Genomic DNA, 24,831 nt, shown 5'->3' with positions numbered 1-24,831 from the left:
ATCCCTTCATCACAGCTTTATACAGCTCACTGCTTTAAATCATATCAAGGCTCAAAGTGATGCATCATGAGGGGGCGTGGCCTCTGAGTGACACGTAGCTGTGTGCTGCTGCAGAGGGGGAGCTACCATCAGTCCTCAGTCCAAACTTACCAGGGTCCAGAAAAAACTCCTCACAGACTTCAGCTTAGCAAAGTTTCATTCTACTTTTTGATCATTTATCATGTTTTCCAAAAAAAACAAAAAAAACCCCTGCTTTTCGCTAAAACATCGTCACAGTGCAGGACCCAGGTCCCCCTTCAGCCCCCACTACCACTTGACTAGTCCATCCTACTGCACATGTGCAGAAACACTTCAGGAAAGTCAGGATCTAAACCAAACTGTTGGCGCGCTTTACAAACCAACATGAAGACAAGTTTCCCAGCAGCTCAGCCATAGACATAAGATATGTAGGCGCCTCATAGACTGACGGCGTGCCTATTGGAGCTAACGTATCAGCACGGCCGCCATCTTGGATCGGTCTCCAATGTGACCCCCCTGCATTTATTTGTACTGAGGAAGGTGTATCCACAACTACAATAATCATGACCTCCCTAATTTTTACCGGATTTTCATACGGTTACAAATGGCAGAGATTAATCTATGACACAGGGCGCTGTCACAAAAATTATTTAAAAAAAATCTTATTTGTGAAAGGTAATCCCCCGCGATCTGGTAACAACACCGCGCCAGTTATTGCAACCCATAAACTGCACAAAATATGGTCATAGTTGCGTCGTTCTCTATTGACTCCTAGTGTCTGGTCTATAGTGAGGAGACCCAACACCAAGATGGCGGCTGGTCAGCAGGATTACGTTCCCAGCACGCCATGAGGCATCCTACGTATTTTATGTCTATGGGCTCAGCTACCAAACATGACAAGCTTTTCACAGCGGCCATTACTGATGACATCATCGCTGAAGAGCAAGTCAGAAGTTATAGTAACTACAGTTTTTAAAAGTATGAAGTGAAATATGGAATTACTCATGTGAAGGACCAGAACCTCCACGTTCTCTGCAGTACTTAAGTAAATCTACTACTAGTTACTTTCAGTTTCTTTCAGTACATTTAATGTGATCAGTTCTGGAGTTCCTATCAGGGCTTCAGTTTAATCAATAATGTGAGAATCAATACTGTGTAAACAGGGAAATGAATATTTCTTCAAATGTTTATAAATTCAGGATTAATCAACAATCTGATAGTTTCTCCTCTGTTGATCAGATCATTGATTAATCAGATGAATGATTCACATCTAGATTCTACAAACCTGTTCATCAGTCGATTAGTTGATCAACAAAATAATCCAGAACCATTTTCATCTCTATAAAAGCAATGAATCTGTGTGTGTGTGTCTGTTCCTCAATGTCTCTGCAGATCAGGATCAGGACTGACCTGAGAGTTTCAACATGGCTGCTATTTGGTTCAAGTGTGTGCCACGTAGGATTTGTTTGGACTAAAATGATACCGTTAATAAATTAGTTCAGGAATGTTTTACCAGTTTTGCAGAATTGTCCACCAAGCCACCACAGTCACCGCGCGTACCCAGAGCCAATCACTGCAGAGCTCACTTCCATGACAACAAGCGGATTTATACCTGCAGCAGCGCGAGCTGGACCGGGATTTTGCGGCGGTTCGGTCCCGTTCAGTGCATCTAAACTGGACTACTGTGGATTAATGAGATTAAACGAGTCCGGACCTAGTCCGTTCCGGGTCTGAGGAGATCGGATCGCGAGGACAACAGAGTGGAACCGGAATGTGTGGATGTTCGTGTGTAGCTAGCTGCTAGCTGCTAGCCGCTGCTAGCCGTAGCAGCTAACACGGCCCAGCTCCCCAGTCGACGGACGCACCGGCAGGTCCAGAACCGGACTTAGGGTAAATAATGTCCGCCACACTTTTCAGGACATTCCCGTCATGTTTGCTTTGTGTCTGTGCAGGAAGAAAACAGTAAGAACCGGCTTTTGTCATGAAAGTGTCCAAGCAGCAAGTTTGGTTGTTGAGGAACAGGAAGTTTTGGGCGGGGCGGAGGCGGATGAGTGACAGGCAGCGACGGTCGGTGTAAAAATAACTGTACAGTCACATGTGAGGTTGTGCTGAAAATAATGACACCAAACAAGGCAAGGTAAATGGTTTTTAAGGTGAAATATAATGGTAAAATCAAAAGTAGTCAAAACAGCCAATTATAATCCCTGATGTCCTGACAACTTCAAACACAACCTCATTCGACCATCCATGAAAAATCTACTTAACCTCCCACTTTTCTATATGCTTCCTACAGGCACTGCACTAGTATCTATTAATAAAAAAAAAAAAAAAAAAAAAAAACACACTATCATTCTGTGACACTTCTGAATGTTTAGTTTGTTTTGTGAATATTTTTGGTCCCCAATAACAATAAAATAATACAATAATGCAACACAATGTTTCATTGACTTATCATAAAGGTGAAGAAAAGCAACAAGTTAATTATATCTATAACAGGAGTGTTTGTAGGAACTTTAAACAGAGTGATCAATGGATGATCAGTGAGTGATGTTAACTCAGTGTTTCCTTTATGATCAACAAAATAAGACACCATGATTCAGTGACAAACAGGACTTTTATTTTGAAAGTTCAGCACTGTCACCTACAGTAACATCTGCACATTTCTCTTCGTCGTCCAGGTACATTTTTCCTTTTCATCAAACATGTCTACACGTGACAACAAACATAAAGTGCTCATTCTCGCGGGTCACACCGACACAGAGTTTCAGCCAAATGAGAGAGGACTACGTGGTGGGAGGGTCCAGCAGAGGTGGAGGATTCAGGCGAAGTTCTTCTTCAGGAAGCTAATCAGTCCGTTGGTGGACGAGTCGTGGGAGGTGACGGCAGAGTCGTCCTTCAGCTCCGGTTCGATCTTCTTCGCCAGCTGCTTCCCCAGTTCAACGCTGCAAGCAGGGGAACAGGAAATCATTTTTTAATGATGAAGGTAATCTGCACCTGACACCTCCTGGGTTAAAGGAACAGTTCCTTCAGTGATCGTCTCCTCACCCTGGGCTCAGGTGTCACCTGACTTTGTCTCAGCAGGAGGAGATGATGACTGAACTGTTCCTTTAAGAGGAAGGAGACACTCACCCCCACTGGTCGTAGCTGTTGATGTTCCACATGACGCCCCTGCACAAAGATCTTGTGCTCATACATGGCTGCAAGAAAAGAAATCACATCAGTTATTAGAGTTTTGGATTAAAGATGAGGTTACGTCCCGATCATCGTTGATCCATCACAGCTACCGTACATATGATGTCCTGCTGTCACGCTACTTTCCTACAGGCGCCTGTCGGCAGGCGACCTGAACAGACTGACCGTCTCTATTCATACAGTCTTCTTACGTTTTCTTTGTTTAAAGAGAAAACCACTGAATAACATATTTAAATATTAATGAGTTTAAAATGTATTTTTCTTCTTATGATACATCTTATGAACATTTACTGGTTGTACTCACCAACCCAGTGCTCCCAGTATGAACGGGCTGAGCTTCTTGAAGATGATGGAGTTACTCGGCTTGTTTCCCTCAAAAACCTTTGAATAGAAACAGAAGAAATCAGGATGAAACTCTGCATTGAGACCAGAACCAGTAACACCAGTGAGTGTTTAAGAAACCAGAAGCTGTTTGACCTTTGAACCTCCTCCCTGTGGACAGACCCGTCAGAATCTTCTCATGGTTTTATTCACCTGACAAGTCGTCAACAGAAAAGACGTCCATGTCCACAGGTCGGACAGTGTCTGTGACGTCAGTGATCAACACGATGACGGCTGAAGACAAACTGCAGCGTGATGTGACCGACTTACTTTGTGAGGCAGCAGCTTCTCCACAGCGTCTCCTGTCAGTCCTCGGCCTCCAGCTCTTTACGGGCCTCGGCTGCAGTTTTTCCTTTCATCAGAGCTTCCTGTCTGAGCCAAGAAGTTCGCCACCAGGATCTGAAACACACAGCGAGCGAGCGAACACCTTCATATAGACATGTCTGATGAATCCTACACAGAACAGATCTAACAGCATCGACAGGACAGAAGAATCTGACTGTTGTGATTGAATGTTCTCTTGCAGAGTTAAACTCAGCTGGTTTAATTAAAGATCAGATCATTGTCCTTTACATTAACCTCTTTACAGAGAGTGATTTTACAACAGCAGCTGATTACAGTTAAATCCAGTAAGTCCAGTTTAAACTGATCCGGTATTCATTTTAAATGTACAGCTGAGGAGGTTCAAGCCTCTTTTACAGAGATGGAGCAAAACAGTCACTTGGTTCTGTTCAAGCAACCGGATTGATGCCGGATGAGTGTTGTGGTGTTGATGAAGCAGTGATGCAGGTGAGCTGAGAACTGGACCTGCTGTTCAACACGGCAGCACAGCAACGCTCCACAGCACCTTCACTGACTTTAGCTCACTAGAAAACCATGTCATGATCTGCTGAAAACAGCAGCACGGTGGGTGTTACCTTGTGATGGAGGTTGTCTCTGATTGGATGCTGAGACTGAGCAGGAATGAGGAAGTCAGCAGGAATCATACGCGTTCCTGAAGAGGAAAGAAGCAACAGTTAGCTTTCACTGATCACTTCAACTGATCCGTTATTACTGATGACACGGAGCTTCAGAGCCGCGGCGTCTGGTCCTCATGCTCTCTACAGAACAAACTGTCATGAGGGACAGATGTTGAGTGGCAGAATGTGATGATGATGAGGATGATGTCACCTTGGTGGATCAGCTGATAGAAGGCATGCTGTCCGTTGGTCCCGGGCTCGCCCCACACGATTGGTCCAGTGTGGTAGTTGACACGAGTGCCATCTTTGGTGATGTACTTCCCGTTAGACTCCATGTCGCCCTGATGACCACACAGACAGATCACATGGTCACAGTGATGTCACAGTGATGTTGAGTTTTATTAACTGAACACAGTTTTATCTTCTAAAATGTGAACATGAGAAATTGTTGAAACCTGCAAAACTTTCAAATGTAATTAATCCATTAATTAATCAATAACACTTTAAGCACAACCACCTTTAAAAATATTTTGGTAGCTTCCTTTGACAGGACAGCTGAAGAGGGGTCAGAACCGACCCGGGTCCCAGCTGAGGACCAGGCCTCATGTTGGGGGGGAAAATACACGTGGATCAGCTGATCTGTCAGAATTTACTTGGTGCCATTGGCGCCATAGATGGAGGATTTGTTTGGGTCGAGGTGAACACGAGCTGCTCGTTGTGCCAGGTGAGCGAACCGCGTCACAGCCACAAATATGATGATGACAGTATTGATCTTTTGGCAAAAATGATTGTGTGAAGAGTTGATGGTTCACACGTGATATTAAAGTAACTGGATGTGTTGATCAAAGACATCCGAGGATGTCGACCCGTCCAGACAAACTCCAGTTCATGGAGCATAATCCATTACAGGAGCGGCTGGTGGCTGCAGCTCTAACGTCTGGAGGAGATTCAAACATTCCTTAAGATGAAGAAAGATCTTTGTAGAACGATGTGATCTCAGAGAAAACAGACACAGAAAATACTTCATCTGTGACAAACGAGGAGAGACCGATGGAGTGTGTTTATCAGACACTTCCTGTCATGTGACGGCATCACAGAGTCCTGAACTGTGAGTTAAACCAACGTTAACTAATTAGTTCCCTGTCGTGTCAGTAGATTGTGTGCTGACATCATCCTGCTGCAGCGTCTGCTCCCTCTGAACAGATGGTCTCTGCCCCGTCACACTGACCTGTTGGAAGTATGCAGCGAAGCGGTGCATGTACTGGTCGTAGGGCAGCATGGCGTGAGTCTCCGCCTGGAAGAAGTTTGATGTACCAGACACCCAGAACAGCCAGCAGGACCGGGACGTTCTGATCCAGAGGGGTGCTGCGGAAATGGTTGTCCTGCAGAGAAGAGAGGAGGTGAAGAGTCGCTGCTCCACGCCTCAGCCTTTATCCAACTGTTATTTTATATATGCTCTTATTTTACAGTTTCTGCAGGTTTATAATTCAGTTTAACAAAGTGAAGGACAAACATTGGAGACCAAATGACCTGCAGTTACTTAACGACATCACAGCTGTTTAAGATTAACTACATTAACGCAGCCTGGTTCAGCTGCAGGAGCCGAATGTCAGCTCCTCCTGTTGTGTTTAATAAAATCTATTGAACTTTAAATGAATAATCAAAATATTATTAACTCATTAATATAGAAGAGATATAATAAACATGAAGCTGAAAACATGTCACAATAAATCATACCATCCAGTGAGCGCCTGAGAGAAGCTGCTCGAAGTTCTCAAAGCCTGAAACACACACACACACCAAATAAGTGAAGAAAAGTGTCTGATGGCAGAAATAAATGAATGCAGAACAATAACACAAAACAAACTGACTCAGCTCATTCAGAACTACCAGCTTTAGACTGAACAGCTTTGTGTGTTTTTATGAATGAAAGTAAACTGTGACGCTTCTGTGATCCTCCTCAGGTTGATCCTGTCTGTCTCCACTCATCATGAGCTAACAGCTAACTGCCAACTGCTAACTGCTAACTGCTAACTGCCAACTGCTAACTGCCAACTGCTAGCTGCTTCATTAGCCGTTTATAGACATGCTGTGAGTTCATGAACAGCTCCTGTGAGACAAAGTCCTGATGTTGAATTAAACTGGACTTATGATGACATCATCATCAGTCCCTGAGGTTCTCTGATGACTGACAGCTGAGCTCATGAACATAAAGAATGAATGTGTTGAGTTTGGCCTCCTGTTTTATGTCCATCAGCTGATGACATCAGCTGGTGATACCTGGTCACCCGCTGACAGACGACATCCTGATGTCATTCATGCTAAAACCACAGTGGGACCCAGCCATTCATGTTTTAGTACAAATCTGATGAAGGTCCAGGTTGTGATCCACCTCTGACTCCATAACATCAAATCAATGTGATCACTGATCAACACCCCAGCTGGTGGTCAGAGCAGACGTACCTATGTGCAGAGCGATGGACAGACCGATAGCCGACCACAGAGAGTAACGACCTCCAACCCACTGAGGAGGAGCAAACATGACATCACACAGTCAGAGCCAATCAGAGCACACACAGAGCATCACTGCAGAACCCAGTCCGAACAGTCCAGACCAGGAGTCAGTCCGAACTGTCCAGGCCAGGAGTCAGCTGGTGTCAGTTGGTGTCGGCTGCAGGCTGATTTTGTTTAACAACATTATAAAAGTTGTGTTATTAAATTCTCATCACATCAGTCTGATCATCAACAACATAAACTTACATCCCAGAACTCAAACATGTTCTCAGTGTCGATGCCAAAATCTTTCACTTTGACCTGCAGAAGAAGAAGAGGAGGAGGAAGGAGTTAACTTGACATATTTCAGTTATTAGCTGCTTCCTGTCAGCTGTCCTCCTCATCATCATTATCATTATCATTATTATTGTAGTAGTAGTAGTAGTAGTAGTATTATTATAATAATAGATCATGAAGATGAAATCAGTCAGGAGACATGATGGACACTCACTGCGTTGGTGGACAGAGCCACAAAGTGTTTGGCGACAGCAGATTTCTGTGGAAGAGAAGACAGTATATCATAATACAGTGAGTACAAATATTTAATACCGTGTATCATGATGTTTATACAGTGAGAGTATAAATATATTCAGATGACGTCTGATCAGTTCATCTCTAATGTAATCTGTTTCGATCAGTGGCTGCCGGCAGATCACAGCATCCAATCAGCCGTCAGGGAGCAAATGGACTCACGTCATTGGCTGTCTGCAGGAACCAGTCCCTGGCAGACTCTGCGTTAGTGATGGTCTCCTGGGTGGTGAAGGTCTGGAGAAAGTTAAGACGGAGTGAGTGCAGAGAAACAACACAGGAAGCTGTATGAGCATCTGTGTGAGTGAGTGTGTGAGTGAGTGTGTGTGTGAGTGTGTGTGTACCTTGGAGGCGATGATGAACAGCGTGGTCTCTGGGTTGAGCTGAGCCAGAGTCTTGGCCATGTGAGTCCCGTCAATGTTGGACACAAACCAAACGTTTGGCCCACCAGCTGAGTACGGCTTCAGAGCCTCCGTCACCATCAGAGGTCCCTGAACGCAACACAAGTTACAGTTAAAGCTTCATCACAGTTACCGACAGGTCCCTGAACACAACACGACAGTTATAGTTAGCTTCATCACAGTTGTGGGAGCTTTAGAAGAGCTGGAGAAACTAGTTTGTGCCATGTATTGATGGACTTTATAAAGGAGTATTAATAAACAGCAGGTCACTCACCAGGTCGGAGCCCCCGATGCCGATGTTCACCACGTCACTGATGCTTTTCCCACTGAAGCCTTTCCACTCGCCGCTGCGGACTCTCTGCAAAACAGGAGAAGGCAGAATGTCACGACCTTTACCACACACAGACACACACACACACACACACACACACAGACAAGAGGCACACACACACGCAGTGTACGTACGTGACAGAAGGCCTTCATCTTGTCCAGCACACGGTTCACCTCCGGCATCACGTCTTTACCGTCCACACTGATCGGTGTGTTGGAGCGATTACGCAGAGCGACATGGAGCACGGCTCGACCCTGCACACACACACACAATCAGCCTTCGTCTCAGTAGGAACAGTGTTCCAGAACCAGAACCTCCTGTCGGTGTATCATCACTTGGACTTTCAGAGAGTTGTGAAATAAATTATCCAGACTTCAATGAGCTTTTCCTGAACCAGACCACACCAAGACTGAAAACTGAAAGTGTTCTTTTAAAAACCTGAGAACACTTCTTCTGACAGTAACAACAGCATCCAGCAGAACCCTGGAGATTAACTCCCATCACCTGAACGGAAGTCACAAAGATCCATTCAACAAGTCTCTGTCCATCGTAAACCTCATCATGACTGAAGGCCTCAGACAGAACAGAACCACCGTGAACGACTCGAGGTCACTGAATCTGAGTCAGAGTTCTTAGAGAGTCCAGAACAGCACCGTCTGCAGAATCACCCAACCAATGAAGTCACTGTTACACAACAGGGCTGAAGGCAAACTGGACCACTGGTGACCTGCTGATGACACCACAGAGTGGACCTGGGACCTGCTGGCCCGGTGGCGTGTCAACAAGTTGAATGTGTCTCAGTACCTCAGTAAAGTTGATCTTCTCTCCAGAGAACATCTTCTCTCTGGCCTCCTCCACGCCCTGCGACTTGGCCTGTGGACGCACGCACACGCACACGCACACACGCACACACGCACACACACACACACACACACACACACAGGTGATGAGGAAGTGTTGTGAGCTGTTACCACATTCCCACAGACGTTAAGTGTTGAACAATAGCAGCACTCAGTCGTGTGATTGTGAGTCAGATAGGAGTTTTCTCTTTCAAAATAAAGTGTTGAAATCTTCCTGCTTCATTGTCTCTGAGCATCAGGACTCGTTTTATCAGCAACCGGTCAGGAACTGTTTGACTTTGAGGACAAAAACTTTGTTGGAGTGAATTTCTAAAGAAATAATCTGAGTATTTCTCAGCATGCAGCTGCTGAAGGAGAAGTGGGCAGTGAGGCAACAGGGAGGTGTTTCAACATCCTGATAAGAAAACAAACGATGTCTTCATTTACAGACATGATGCCAACTCTAGTTCAAGAGTTTCATACCTGTTTGTTCATGTAGGACATTTGCTGAATTAACAAGAAGGTCCAAATAATGCAGAATGAGTCAGAGACAGAGTTTCACAGAGTTTATAAAGTGTCTCCAACTCAACAACTCACTAAACTGACACATTTGTTAAGGGAGTCTGGGGACTTTCTCCACGGGGACAAAGAAGTCGCCTATATTGTTCCTGTTTAGTGTCTTTGTAACATGTGACATGTTTAGATCAATAACATGTTTCTTCTTTCATAAATGGAGTGTAAATGGTGAAATCAGTGTAAACAGTGTGTTCAAACAGCTGATCAATGTTGGCAGGTAAGACTTTAGCACTTTAGCCACAGAAGCAGACAGGCTGGTACAGACATGCTGCCACAAACTGACACTTTTTACAAGGAGACAAACAACTTCAGCTGAAACATTTAATGCTGAATTTACAACAAGGACACAATGAGTCAGAATCTGTCAGAGACACAGTTTCACTACGTTACAAAGTTTGTTTTAACTCAACAACTCTTAAAATCACCACATTTGTTAATGGAGTCTGGTGCTGTTGTGTTACTGGTTCACTAACAGCTGCTGTTTCCTTCTTTCAGGTGTGAAGACGACCTGTATGGTTCCTCTGATCGATCAGTCGTCCAGCAGTGTGTTTACAACGTGTCACAGCTGATTAACATCTGGACGATCAGGCTGCGTTAGTTTGAGCAGAGAGGCTTAATGTTGATTAGAGGAGACAGTTTCAGCTGCAGGAGTGTGTGTGTGTGCATGCGTGCGAGCGTGTGTGTGTTACCATAGCCAGCAGCATGGTCAGCACTTCCTGGTTGATGAGATTTTTGGAGAAGTCGAGCAGGATGTCTCCATCGTCGGTCTCCAGAGTCGTGCTGCGTCAGAGACAGAGACGTTTCATCAGAAGACGTGTGCTGAGAGTCTACGGCTGCAGACACTGATTGATCCCGTGTCAACGCTCCTGATCAATCACCAAACACTGATAATTAATTAGCCAATTGGAGCTCCCTGCTGTCAGCAAAACCTTGATCGACATTGTTACAGAAAATGTTAGAGAGAACAGTCGACAGATTAATGAGGAATAGAAACACTCCTGTGTGAAACAGCTTCCTGCTGTCGGCACACCTGAACCTCATCCAGGCAGTTCATCAACACGTTTTAATTGGTTTGATTTGTCACTGGACATCAACTCCTCTGGGCCGCCTGATGTTAATTAACAAACGCCTCCAGAACCTGTTCTAGTGACTATCTACACATCAGGTTCATGGATCAGATCCAGTTCTGTCACATAGACGCGGTGTGCTGGTCGGTCAGCTCCGGCCTGTTCTTCTGGTTTCTCTTGAAGGAGAGAAACTGGATCCTCTGCACCAGATTGCCACGAGTCAATCAACATTTCATTCTTAATTATCAGGATCCGTCCCATCCCAGTCACTGTCCCCTCTGGCAGGAGGCGGTCCATCAGGACCAAAACCTCCCGTCTCATGAACAGTTTCTTCCCCTCTGCAGTCGGGATCCTGAACAGGTTCCGGGATCCTGACCCCACCCCCCCCCCCCCCCCCCCCGACCGATAACAGCTCTGACTCTCTGACCACCGCCCGCCTCAATCTTTGTATTACAATAACACAGAATTTGTAAAAAAAAAAAAAAAAAAAATTCTAACTTTAAACAATCTCTTATTTTTTATCTTGGAGTGATAAATATGATTATGTTGGTCATAAACAAAACGTCTAATGGATCAGAACATGACAGTCATTCATTATCTTTACAGTTAATGGATCATTTATGTAACTTTATTTAAAATCCACGTTTGTTTGAATATTTAATTTCATTTAATTTGTCCAACAAAATGAGACATCACATTATAACGAATGTGTTTCATGATCATCTGATCAGACACACACACAAACACGTAAGTAACCTGATGATAATCACAAAGTCTGAGTATTAAGCTGCAATAAGAACAATGTGCAGCTTCTTAACAGAGCCTGAGATTATCTGTCTGTATCACTATTTTACTTTATAGTTCCTGTCTGACAGCAGCAGGTGGAGGAGCAGCAGGTGGAGGTGTGGCAGAGCACGTACACATGGGTTACACAAATCAAACTGTTTCTGATTTAAGAACCACTGATAATGGGCAGCATCCATTATCGGACAGCCCGCTAACACTGTGCTAACAAGTTGATTCATCAATAACTCAGTTCTTCATCATCATCATCTTCACTTCAACAGGTCTCGTCTCAGTTAGCTTTAGCTAGCTGCTCTGTAGATAGATTAGCTGCCGCGCTAAATAGACATCAAACATGATTAATCTCTAAATATTCAGCATGTCAGCCCTGTAAACTGACAGCAGCTTAAACATTACACTGTCTTTAACTTTAAATCGTCTTTTCAAGCAGTTTATTTCACCTGTGTGTACAAATACCGTTAGCGTTAGCCGCGGACCGGTGCGTCACACAGACTGAAGTTTATCTTCAAAGTGTTTAATTAACATTTAAAACCTTCAGAAGAAAAACCTGCCACACGGAAACAAACTGTCCGATAATGGACGCAGTGGTGTTAGCGTGCTGGCTAACATTAGCAGGGCGGCACCGGAGGCCTCATCACGCTCCTTCTAACGATTCAAGACGAACAAGCGGAAGATGTAATGGACCTGTGAGAGCAGGTCAGAACCAGAACACTGGGGACGTGTTCGGTCAGGTAATACAAGCAGAGACGACGAGTTATGAATCGATGACCTTGTGACGACAACAGGAAGATTATCGATCAGAGCTGCTGGTCAATAAACCCTGACATCATGTGCTGAACTCCGGGTTCACCTTCATCTGTTATTCAGCGTGATGTCTGCAGACTGGACTGTCGGCATCACGCCCACCTCCCCTCCGTCCTCCCCGCCACCATCACCACCATCATCATCATCACGTCCACCCTCGCGTGTCTCCTCCAACCTGAATTTGTTGAATCTGTCCTTGTCCTCCTCGAACATGTCCCTCATGTTGAGGCTGCCGGCGTTCGCCTTGTACCACTGCTCCAGCTTCTTGTAGTTGGGATCGTTGGTGAGCGCCATGTTGCTGCGGGCTGACTGACTGGCTGACTGACTGACTGGCTGACTGGCTGACTGTCTAACTGGCTCCGACCTCGGCAGCGGTGGACTGGTCTCCGTGCGGCGTTCAGGAGCAGATGAAGAGGAGGAGGATGGAGCTGCTGCACCGCTCAGAGGTGGTGACACCGGCTGGACCAATGGCATCTGACGCCCCGCCCCGCCGTGTAGGCCCCGCCCATCGCACAGACCAGTCACATCTGATGACAGTATGGAGGCCGAGAGGCGCCAAGGATACAGACCCGCGGCTTAATTATGTAACATGGAAATGATAACGCGTATGATGGGAGTACAGAGGCCCGATGGTGCCAATACAGACTGCAGGAGCATTACGTAAAGTGGGCGTGATCCTGCTTGAATGGGTCCATAAGATCAGAGTCAGACATGTTATGCCATCAGGTAAAGGTGCAAACAATAATAGCCTATCAGCAGTGTTGCTGCTAGGTGCTAATGCTAGCTGTGGAGGATTAATGAAATGATGTATTCCTCTGTGGATCATGTCTGTGACGTCAGTGCTCTTGTCAGCATCACTCTGAATGGTCAAAATCAAACAACACAGTTTTATACTGACAACTTTGTTTTAAGTGGCAGACCCTGCCACCTCTCTATCTTTTAACACCATATTTTCCTCTAAGAACAGCTGTTGCATTCACTGATGGTAAAGGTCCACAATTCAGTTTCTGGTCACATGTTGTTATGAAATGTTTGGACTGGACCGGAGACTCAGAAGCAGCTGCAGGAAGAGGACAGAGGAGACGGAGGCCGACAGATTAATGAACAACGGTTTATTATTTGCTCTTAATAAAAAGCCCAGTCCACTGAGGCCCACGGAGGAGGACGCCATGCTGGGTTCAAAGACAAACATGTGGCTGTGACTCCAGAGAGTGTTAAAGGAAGCCAGAGGTGGTGCCGCCCGCCAGAGGTGGTGCTGCCCACCAGAGGTGGTGCTGCCCGCCAGAGGTGGTGCCGCCCGCCAGAGGTGGTGCCGCCCGCCTCCTGATGCTCAAACAACACTGGCTTCAGTTATTGCATCATCAACCTTTATCAATCTGTCTCTACCTCTGCTGACTGACAAACACGAGCATCATGTAGTGTTGTGGTCAAACCCTGACGTAAAGAACTGAAGGGCTTCCTTTAAATATCCAGGCCCATACGCCCCCACCCACCCACAACCATCACTTCCCACATGTCGGTGGTTCTCAACTCCCGTCAGAGGAACCAGAAATGGGCCTTAAACCCAACAAGCAGACACATTTATCATGATATTAATGTCACATCATGTTTCATCTGAAGAGACTTTATACGTTCAGCTTCTCTGAGTTCATGTTCACTCTGATCCTTCTCATGTCTGTACACAAGAGATGAAGCTACAGTCAGCAGCTCGTTAGCTTAGCATAAAGACAGAAACAACTAGCCTGGCTCTGAACAAAGTCCACTATTTTTACTGTAGAGATTAATAGAGCCAGGCTATCATTTCCCCCCATTTACAGTCTTTATGCTAAGCTAAGCTAAGCAGCTGTAGATTCATATTTAGTGTGCAGACATGGCTGCTGTCAATCAAACATCCAACTGTCAATCATGAATTATCAAACTATTTCATCATCACAAACTGCTGATGAGGCGGTCCGAGCCCGGCTAGTTCTCCGGCTCTGCCAGGAGCTTTAACGATGTTAAAGTCTTGCTGATGTCAGCTGAAGAACTGAGAACCCCCGCAGCCCAAACTACTGCAGGCTGAAGTAGAGAACCCCCAAAGCGAGAAATGTTCCCTTTAGAACTGAGCTGAGAAAACCAGACCTGTGTCCTGAGACAGAACCACAGCAGGTCAAACACAACAAGAAAAGCTTTGTTCAGCTGATGATCAGTTCTTTATGGGCTCATGGATGTTAACATATGAAGACTCATCCATCATTATCAATCAACACACTGATCAATCCATATCAGACATTATAAATCCATCACATGACTGCTGAGTTGCAATGAAACATTTTTATTTTCCAATTAATAATCAAATGAATTTAGACTTTAAATTATGTGAAGTTTTGTTTGCATCAGCTTCACGATTTATAAAGTTGATGAAACCGCTTTAATAACTTAAATCTTTCCTCCAGTGACTGAATATAGAAACGTTTTTCTATCCACTGAACTCAGCGTAAATCCTGCAGGACCATCTGTTAGTGAGATGACATCATCACTGATCAATAGAATGATTGACTGGGTCGTCTGTGTTCTGGAGATCACGTCTGTCGGCGCTGATGGTTTCTTGTTGTGTCCAACTCAGGTTTTCTCAAAGCTCCTTCAAACTGTCCGCTGGGTTAAACAACTCGGTTTGCTGCTTTAATGCAGAAGAGCCGCTTCTAGAACAGGAAAACGGTTCGGTTCTGTTGATCATCATTTACAGTTGGGCTTCAGTTCAAATGTTTTGTTTCTCGTCACATTGGTCTGATCCGATGAGACGTCAGCACTCCTTCTCGAGCATTAAGGCGAATGAAGAACCTGGTGTTCTCTGCCAGTCCTGAGCGGGTCAGGACCTCAGGGGAAGTTTTGCACGTCAGCCCGACATCTTTCACAAGAGTTTGGGGATTTGATCATTCTGGAGTCAAAGCCAAGGAACAAATCATTAAAACATCTCCACAGAACCAGACCCGGGTCCAAACGGATCTTCACTCAACATCCAGATCTACAAGAAAATTAGCTGCAACATAATCAAAGTGAATTTCCAACTTTTCTGATGACCTGAGTTTGACCCTCAATATTCATAATCCATCATTTTAAGCTGGTTCGGTCAGTTACCATGACAACGCCACAGCGTCCGTTACCACCTCAGGACAGATGAAAAGAAAATGGCATTATTTCTTCATCCACTTCACAAGTGCAACTCAAGTTCCAGTCTGATCAGAACACCACTGACAGAGTTCTTAAATGATGCCGGGCCAGGACTTGTCCAAAACGACCCGTCACAGCCTCTACAGTTCGGAACACTACGTGGCTACACACAGACGACTAGCTCATTTCTACAGTCCATTACTTTCTATTTTCTTCCTGTAGCTGCGGCGGGCTGCACAGCACCGCGGGACAATGTTAGTGGTATCAGGTTGACTGTGTGGAGGTGAAGTGAACAGGTGGGTCAGATTACCTTTGTGTGTGTGTGTGTGTGTGTGTGTGTGTGTGTGTGTGTTTATAGAGTAGTGTGTCTCATGAAGCAGCCCAAAAAAACAACCGAACACACTGAGTAATGAACAAACAGCTCTACAGAAGATTTAAAGTGTCTAAACACATGATTCAATAATTATACTGTCAGAATTGAAGTTAAAACATGTTAACAATTATTTTGTACTTGTGTCAAATTAACAAATTATCTTTGTTGTGAATCAAACCACACCAAAATGAAGGTGAAAGCATAATAATTCCCCTTCATCACATTTAGTTTGTTTCCATGTTGTAGTTTCTGTGTTATTGTCAGGAGTTCAGAGTCTGTGCCGACCGACACGAGACGTCTTCGCTTTCTGACTTCATTTGATTTCAGTCTGTCTGGAAGTTGTGATGTCGGATCACCTCAGAGACCGTTCGGACCACTTCCCACTTCTCAGCATTTTGGAAAAAAGGTCAGAACTCAGAACTTTTTTTTTTTTTAAACTCTATTACTTTTAATTTTTTGTCCAATCAATGCAACTTCTCTACAGATGTGACCACAGATCAGAATGACTTGGTGTTTGAACGACTCTGTAAGGTGCAGAATTCACATTTAATGAGGAAAATTCATCCAAACTTTTCTTTGTTATTCAAGACACAACACTAAATAAATACGGGTTCAGACACATTAAATCTTCCACACGTCTCTGAGAAGCTTCGAGTGTGTTCAGGCTGTTTTAGCCGTCGTCAGTGTGGATTGACTCTGCAGCAATGTTACGTACCGGAGACTCAACAAAGTAATTCACAGAAAAATAGATGAAGAGAGAGAAAAGAAGAAAGCAACTGAACTTTGACCGATGATCCATCTGTGTCCCAGACTGAGTTAGCTTGTGGACTGGGAGTAAAAACTACCACAGAAACCAGTCGGGTCCACGTGTGGACGTCTAGCAGCAGCTCTACTGTTACTACGTGACACCTGGTGGAGGAACCGAGCCGATTGTTTACTAACGAAAAGAACAGAAAGCTGAAAAGTGATTTCAGGTGAGAATCACGAGCACAGCGACTGAAGACAGGGAGAGACAACAGTGAGGGCTGACTACAGAACAGCATCAGTCTATGTTAGAGTAGAAAAATACATGTTAGAAAGGTGACTGTGGGCTGTTTTGGTGCTGAAGTTACATTACAGGATAGACTGGACTCCCCCCCCAAAATAAAGCTATGTCAGTGAGTCAAACAACTCGCGTGGACGACCCGCGACAGCTAACAAAAGATCATCAGAGAAAGTTTAGGAAAGGGCCGAACATCATTCATTGAAAAACAGAACAGTTACTCTGAAATATGACATTTGTACAGAATTACTTCAGCCACCTGGAAATTACTTTTGAAGAGATTTGGACTTTTTACATTTTTTTTTCCTGATAAACTGCGCTGTTGGTGTTTCCATCGTTGTATTCGAGCAGTCTACCCCAGTGCTGGTGACAAATATACAACTAGTAGACAATCTTCATAATTTTAGTCAACAAAACTCAAACTATTTGTTTTCCGTTGAAGCGTGAAGAAGTTCCACCTTGTGAAGACTCTTCCTGCCGTCCACACTACGCTGCCACTTTGTTGTCCTTCTGGGAGAAAAGACAAAAAAGCAAACAGAGATTCTGAATTAAAATGTGGGTCAGTTTCACAACTCGCAGCAAAGGTCACTGCAAATTACACCTGTTAGCACGCTGCAGGAGAACCGGACACTATATGCAAGCTAAATAGAAAACATGATGTTCTGTTGGATCGTCCAGCAGCTGGAGACGCTGCAGCATGAATTGGAACATCCCGCTGACATGTCACATCAACACATGCCTACTGACTGAACTCTTCACCAGCCTGTGATCTGTTGGTATGTATAGTTTGGATAAATTAACAGCTTCATGTTAGATTTTGATTTCATTACATTACCTAAAACCTAATGTTTGGCTTTAATTCACCAACTTTCAAACATCACAAATCTAAAGATTCTTACATGTTCAAGAAATCAGTAGATATTTAGCTTTCGACTGGTTTCAGCTGATCGTCTCATTCGTCACTTTGTCACATGAAGGCAAAACATCAACTTTTACCCTGTACGCTGATAAGTCAGCAAACTCCCGTCCAGCCTGGTTTCCTCTGTATCCTCCCCTGAAGCCGCCGCCTCCCTGTGGAGGCCCAAAGGACCCTCGGCTGGCTGAACGACCCCGACCTCCACGGAAGCCCATCCCGCCACGTCCACGGTAACCGCCGCGTCCTCGGCCCTGACGAAGAGGGATGCCGAACGTCTCTGCGTTCATCCTCCTCTCCTCAGCCCAGGTCTGCCTCCGCTCCCTGCAGGAGGAGGTGATGGAAAGCAGCCACAGGTTAATGAGCTCATATCCTCCGTCAGGTGGAGTGACATCACAGTGACATCAGCTGGACAAACCTTCTGCTCTTACAATCATGATGAATCCAGAGAAACAACAGCACTCACACGGCGCTCTGTGCAGACTCAACACCAGCTACAATTACCATGTTAATTAACCCAAACACTAATTAATTCCTTCACACAGTCACATGATGAGAGGAGGAGTTACCTTGGGAAAGCTGAGCCTCCAGACTTTTCATTTGCTTTCCTGGAGAAGACAAAATGGATTCAGCGTCACAGAAACATGTTGCAGTTGTTGAAGGTCGAGACGATCGGGACTCGTGTGAGCCGTCGTCTGACTGGTTCTACTGCGCTCATGAACACAGGGACACGTACCTGGTGTCGTCACAGGAGATGTTGTCGAAGAAAGACTTGGACTTGTCGTAGTAGCAGTTGGGTCCGAGTGGGTCACACTCCTCGTCGGCGTTCCCCTCGCTGTTCTGGGTCTCCACACCAGAGTCGCCCTTATCTTCTCCGTTCACTGCTTTCTCAGCCTTCTCCGTCTTCTCATCTGAGCGATGACACAGTCAGTCAGATTTCATTTGTCATGACAGGCAGCACTGTCACAGACCGGGCCAGGAACCATTAACATGGATTATTTATTATTTTTGTCCTTTATATGGCTTTATTCACAGGGTGAGAGAGGGGGAAAGTGACACGCAGCAAAGGACCCCGGGCCGGGACTCGACCCCGGGCCGGGACTCGACCCCGGGCCGGGACTCGACCCCGGGCCGGGACTCGACCCCGGGCCGGGACGCTGCAGCGAGGACACAGCCACTGTAATGATTTTACATGTAAAAGTTGTAAAGTCTACAGCAGAATATTTGTCTTCTCACATGTTGTTCTCGCAGTATGAATGAATGTTTACTTGTATTTTTTTTTTCCAAGTCTAGCAGCAGAAAACTTTTTTTTACAACCGCTGCTGCGACCTCTGACCTCAGCAGAGCTGCTGCTTATGAACATCTTTAGTCTCAGTGAACAGTGAAAGAAGTTCAGCCCGTCAGAGGAGCGACAGGCGGGCACATCATGCTGCTAAAATGCCTGAAGCCATCGTTTCTTCCTGGATTCAGTCAAATACCTTTCAGCTTCAGCTTGCTCTGAAACTCTCTGTCGATCTCCTCCTTATTGAACTGGGCGTTGGCACTCTCGAAGTCAAAGTCTTTCTCAAACTTCATGGGTCCGTCTCGGCGAACGTTGAAGCGTCCTCTGCCACGGTGTCCACCTCCTCGCCCGCGCCGGTTAGCCGGTGCACCAGCAGCCACTGCACCACAGAGTGACAGAAGATATTAGCTGCCTGATAGAACCGGTGGAGAGGTCGTGACCACAAACACACCACATGGCAACACATGAGGTAGTAAACCAAAGCACATCCACTATGGCAGAAGAACATGAGTTAGTGAAGAGCTGTAAAACTACAGCTTGCTTCAGATGTTAGCTTCACCACCACAAAATAAAATCACATCAAACATGGAGAAAATCATTCAGGGGCATTCTCAGGTATGAAAACACCATCTGACAACATCTCAGCGCCGCCAGTCCATTGACATGAGCAGCATGTCAATCTGCGCACATGTTCACTAGCAAAGAAAACCAGGTCAGAGATGAACGGCTCGGCTGCTAGAGGATGAGAGGATGGGCTCCACGTCTGGAAGGAAAGCTGACAGGCATGCAGTCTGATGGCTGTTGGATGGTGTCAGAGCAGAGGAGGCTTTAACCTGTGGAACGTTTACTGGGATCCCTGCCTTCAGCTCGCGCCTGCTCGCTCTGTGGTTTTGGGATTTTCGGGGCGTCTGTTCCTGGAATAGCAGAAGCTTTTAGTCTTCCAAAACAACGTCAACAGTCAGGAGAAAACAGCCCTGCAGGCGCTCGTCTCCTACCTTCACACAAGGCACAACGGTTTCATATGTGGGACCTCTGGAACAAAATGTTAACAGATCACAGAGTACAAGTTATTCTTTAACACTAGGAGTTTTAGTTGGACCTCAGTCCGGAGCGCACTGTGACACCCAGAGCAGAGACGAGCTTCTTTACTACAAATCAAATACTTCACAAATCAAATGAGGAACATTTGATTTGAGCAAAAACAAGAATCACGTTTGTTTATAGCTACAACAGCTTTCACTCAGCTTTTCTTACACTGTCTCAGTAAACATTTGTTCGGACACAAATCGACCAATCAGAAACAGCCTAACCATCTTCTGATTGGCTGGAAACACAGAGCAGCAATATGAAGAGAAACACACTGAGATCATCACTGCCGTTGAGTATGATGGAAAAATAAATCCATTCATTAAACACCTGTTTTACACATGAACTCACATACTTCTTTCTTCTAAGAACTATAATTAACTTTACCGAAACGTTCAGCTGTTGTTCATGACTCCATGACAACAGAGCTACCTGCGTCATGGTGTGTCTTTAATGATGATGATGGTGTTGATCAGTGTCAGTGAAGAACAGCAGCTAACAAAGCTCCATTAAAACTGATAAACACAGTTTATTTCCTCTGAGTTCTTGACCGTTGTTAAGATGTTCAGAAGCTCAAGACTCTTCTTTTAAGACTTCACACTACACTATCGAACACATTATCTCCTGACCCTCTGTGACAGTGATTCACTCCATGTACTCATGTGCATGAATCAGATAATCGACACTGACCGGCCACTCCAGGCTGATCGATGCATCTCGACTTCTTTTGCTCAAATGAAATGATTTGTGTGTTGTACAGTCGACTGTGCGCTCAGGACCGAGCCGTGACTCTGTGTGACAGCAGCACAGATCAGCCTGATGTCTCACCTGCGTGACTAAAGACAGAGTGGGTAAGCCCTGCAGATGAAGCCCTATCTACAGCAGTGATGGTTCGGGGTGCAGACCAGCCCTGGCTGCTGCGGCCTCCCCTCACAGTCTCACCCCTCCTCGAGTCCAGACCCTCCTGCTGCTGGACCTTCTGGCTGCTCGGACCGCCGCTGGAGGGGACTGTGCGACCGTGGGTGGGGCTCCTGCGTCCCAGGCCGGGGGCCGGGGCTGTGGTGGCTGCGGTCGGGACCGCCGGGGCGGTCTGCATCACCTGCTCCAGGGTGGGGCTCTTCCGCAACGGGTCCAGAGTGGGGCTGCTGCGTCCTGGGGCAAAGCAGGGAAGAGATCAGTGTTAGTGCTTCATGCTGTGAATGACTCAACCCGACGATTAGTCAACACCGACTGCATCCGTCAGTCAGCTGGACCGCACCAACTGAAGCTGAACCTCAGCATGCTCTTTACACGGGTCTGTTCAGGACAAATGGACTTTCCTCCCTTTGTTTCTGTGAAATCTGCCGGCGACCAAACAGCCATCTCTAGTTACATTCAAAGTGAATCTCCAAAAACCCTGGAAACAACGCCCACTGAATGATTGTTGTGCGAGTGTGAGCTGACTGGTCGATGGAGCTGGTCCTCCAGTTGCTGCAGTAAACCACAGAAGAAGAAAAGGACCCAACAAACAGCTCCAGTCCACGGTCAAACGATGGAAACGTGTTATGTTGCATTCTCCACTGAAAGGACGGCGGCGAGTGGAACAAGCTGCTGCTAACGTGAGCTGTTCAAAAACTCTCTTTTTAGTAACTCTGTGTACACAAACAATGTTCTCAGTGCTGGTGTTCATGTGTAGAGACCCTGGTGATGCTACCAGCAAAGTTTCATGTTGTGTCGAGACTTCTTACTGTTTTAAAAATACAGATTTTCATGCTATTGTAAAAGTGGACATTTTGTTTTTAATATTACATTATTATTGCATGTGGCCTGACCGACCTCAGTACATGGCCCTCTGAGTCACAAAAAAATCTTTGTGCCCTTTAAGATTGTATTTGAGTACCCCTGCTATATACACCACTACTATATTATACTATATCCATTACTACTATGTTACACTATATACACTTTACTACTATATTACACTATATACTTCACTACTATATGTTACACTATATACACTTCACTACTATATTATACTATATCCATTACTACTATGTTACACTATATACACTTTACTACTATATTATAATATATACTTCACTACTATATTACACTATATACACTTTACTACTATATTATAATATATACTTCACTACTATGTTACACTATATACACTTTACTACTATATTATAATATATACTTCACTACTATATATATATACTTCACTACTATGTTATACTATATACTTTACTACTATATTGCTGAGTAAATGTTGTTGTGCTGTTATTTCCTGGTAAATCCACGGCCCTCTTTGTGACGTTCAGTTACTCAAGCTATATTTATGCATCAGCTGCTACATTCAACATCACAGTTGTGCTAACATCTCTGCTTCACTCTCGTACATGTGGGGAGGAGAGTGATGGCCTCGACTATTTGAAGTCACACCGACGCCATGAATCAGTCACTCCTCAGGTTCTGTGGCATGATGTACGTGGTGCAAGAGCCATAGACAGACCCTGAACCCTTGGATATCATGCACATAAAACACAAGACTGATATAATCGTGACTCTGCAATGAGCCAAAGTGTTGTGCTTACCAACACCAACTGGTCCAAACTGAGGGGAAACAAGCGGACTGGCGCTGAACTGGTTATAGGCAGGAACTGGCGCTCGGTTGAAGAGGCCGTAGGACCCAGCAGACTGGAACGGAGTCGGAGCAGCTGCTGCAGAAGATGAGGAGCTGGAGCTCATGGACGACTGACGAGAACAACAGAGAGTGTTACTGATACACACTGAACGCTCCCTGAACACCCCTCACTCTCCATCTGTGAGTGTGACGGTGTACCTGGACAATGGCGGGGTCCTGAGGAAGAGAGCATGTTGGTTTGGGCGGTTCACACACAGTTAGGTCCTTGATGTCGCTGCCTCTGAAGATGATGTACTCGAAGGTGTCGTCCCGAGGTGGGATGGGCCTGTCAGTGGGCCGATCCTCTGTGCCGAAGGAACGAACTGACAAGAAGCAAACAGCTCAGTTAGCCCCACAGTTGGCCCCAGATGTTAAAGGAGGATAACATTTGTCCAGGTGTTACACATCATCAACAGAGGCAATAGCAGAAGGGGATTCAACAGGTCATCTGTTAAATCTGATAGTCACAGTCAGCATGTTACATGATGGCAGCACTAAAAGATCAAAACATTACAAATGTAAGCAGAGATGTATCCAGTGTATCTGACTCACTCATGTGTTAAACCAGCAGCTGTAACAAGCTCCAGCTTTGGTTATGTTGCAGTTTTTTAAAACTTGTTTCAATAACTTAAATATTCACATGATCACCAGCCAGAATCATTTTGAGATTTCATGATTTCCTCATATGCCATGATAATCAGATATCTTTGGGTTGTGGACTGCTGCTCAGACAGAACAAGACATTCAGAGACTTGATCTGGACCAACACCAGGGTTAAAAGCATAAATATCTATGGGGATTCTTGACAGTCAGGAAAGTCGTCATAACCTGTTGTTAGTGTACCAGGTGAGAGGAGTGCGCACTCAGTGACGTCAGATGTGCAGCCTGCCACCTTAATCTGCTTCGTTCTCACCTGAAACTGATTAAAACTGGCCGTCAGTGAACGTCACGTCAACATGTTCCTTTAAGTTTACATGAACGTGTCACAGCTGCAGGCAGTGCTTTCAGTCAGCTAGCCGACCTGCTAACGCTAGCTGACAACTTGGAGAGCTGACTCATGTTACACAGATCAACAGTGACCGAGTGAGAGCTTCAGAGCACATTAACGTGTCAGGTGGTCTTTACTGTGCTGTTTTTGTTGCTGCAATTAAAATCTTTATCGGACGAAGTAATGTTGTGATTAGCTTTCTTGACGGGTGTTTTAGCATCCTAGCGCAACGTTACTGCTCGGTAATGGTAACGCTATAGCATGCTAACATATCTATGTTAGCTTATAGTAGAAAGCTAACGCTAGCCACCTGGCTAACGTTATTAAATCGTTCACGATACGACTCTGCATTAGATGACAGTTGAACCCCCTCTAGCACCAAAGCACATTTTAATCATGATACTGAAAATATGATTAAACACTGCACACTGGCACATAACAACATGGACTCATGCTAGCTGGCATACAGCAGCATTAGCCGACTAGCTGAGTTACCTTTAGCAAGTGCGACAGTCGAGTTCTCGGTGTCAATAGTGTAGAGGATTCCTTCGTAGCGAATCTCGGCCTTCGAAATCAGGCTGATTTTGCTGCCGAGGTATGGCGTCCCGCCGCTCATGGTGTCTTCTACAAATCGGCAGTCCGAACAGGGAACAGAATTGACGGCTCCTCCGAACCGCAGTACTGATTCTACACCAAATTCGTCCGGATTGTGCTTTTCCACCAAGTCGCTCGTCTCACCGCTACAACATGGCTACCTCATCCTCCATCGAATGGCTCTGAGCGCGGGGGCTAACGGGAAATCATAATATCGCGCGTTTACGCTGCGCCCGTGAACTATAGATCTGTGTAAGGTAGAAGAGCAAACAATCAGCAGAACTG

General features: G+C 45.4%; 2 protein-coding genes across 10 annotated transcripts; both read right to left on the bottom strand.

Moving 5' to 3' along the window:
* Positions 1-2,613: 2,613 nt before the first annotated feature.
* On the bottom strand, positions 2,614-12,905 carry gpia (glucose-6-phosphate isomerase a). The gene is given in 22 exon segments (XM_037106022.1): positions 2,614-2,960; positions 3,148-3,185; positions 3,187-3,215; positions 3,519-3,591; positions 3,862-3,905; positions 3,908-3,959; positions 3,961-3,990; positions 4,509-4,585; positions 4,762-4,891; positions 5,779-5,856; positions 5,858-5,932; positions 6,288-6,331; positions 7,014-7,074; positions 7,311-7,364; positions 7,555-7,599; positions 7,797-7,868; positions 7,976-8,122; positions 8,307-8,390; positions 8,498-8,617; positions 9,168-9,236; positions 10,468-10,558; positions 12,629-12,905. Coding segments are annotated over 22 exon segments (1,656 nt in total). The 5' UTR covers positions 12,748-12,905; the 3' UTR covers positions 2,614-2,836.
* A 645-nt stretch (positions 12,906-13,550) lies between these two features.
* On the bottom strand, positions 13,551-24,743 carry lsm14aa (LSM14A mRNA processing body assembly factor a). Of its 9 annotated transcripts, none has more exons than XM_037105995.1 (11): positions 24,448-24,743; positions 23,124-23,287; positions 22,876-23,035; positions 21,128-21,451; positions 20,047-20,127; positions 19,410-19,592; positions 18,668-18,842; positions 18,501-18,539; positions 18,015-18,255; positions 17,477-17,528; positions 13,551-15,370 (listed from the first exon to the last, which is right to left on the bottom strand). In XM_037105995.1, exons 1-10 carry the CDS (start codon positions 24,566-24,568, stop codon positions 17,505-17,507), a joined length of 1,512 nt encoding a protein of 503 aa, XP_036961890.1. In that variant the 5' UTR covers positions 24,569-24,743; the 3' UTR covers positions 13,551-15,370; positions 17,477-17,504. The 9 variants fall into 9 exon arrangements, with proteins under 9 accessions (XP_036961890.1, XP_036961891.1, XP_036961894.1 ...); XM_037105996.1 differs by having other exon boundaries at positions 13,551-13,776; XM_037105999.1 differs by having other exon boundaries at positions 17,477-17,525.
* Positions 24,744-24,831: the final 88 nt, after the last annotated feature.

Source organism: Acanthopagrus latus, chromosome 8 (assembly GCF_904848185.1).
Source record: "Acanthopagrus latus isolate v.2019 chromosome 8, fAcaLat1.1, whole genome shotgun sequence".
NCBI lineage: Eukaryota > Metazoa > Chordata > Actinopteri > Spariformes > Sparidae > Acanthopagrus > Acanthopagrus latus.
This window is presented reverse-complemented; position numbering and strand designations above follow the sequence as displayed.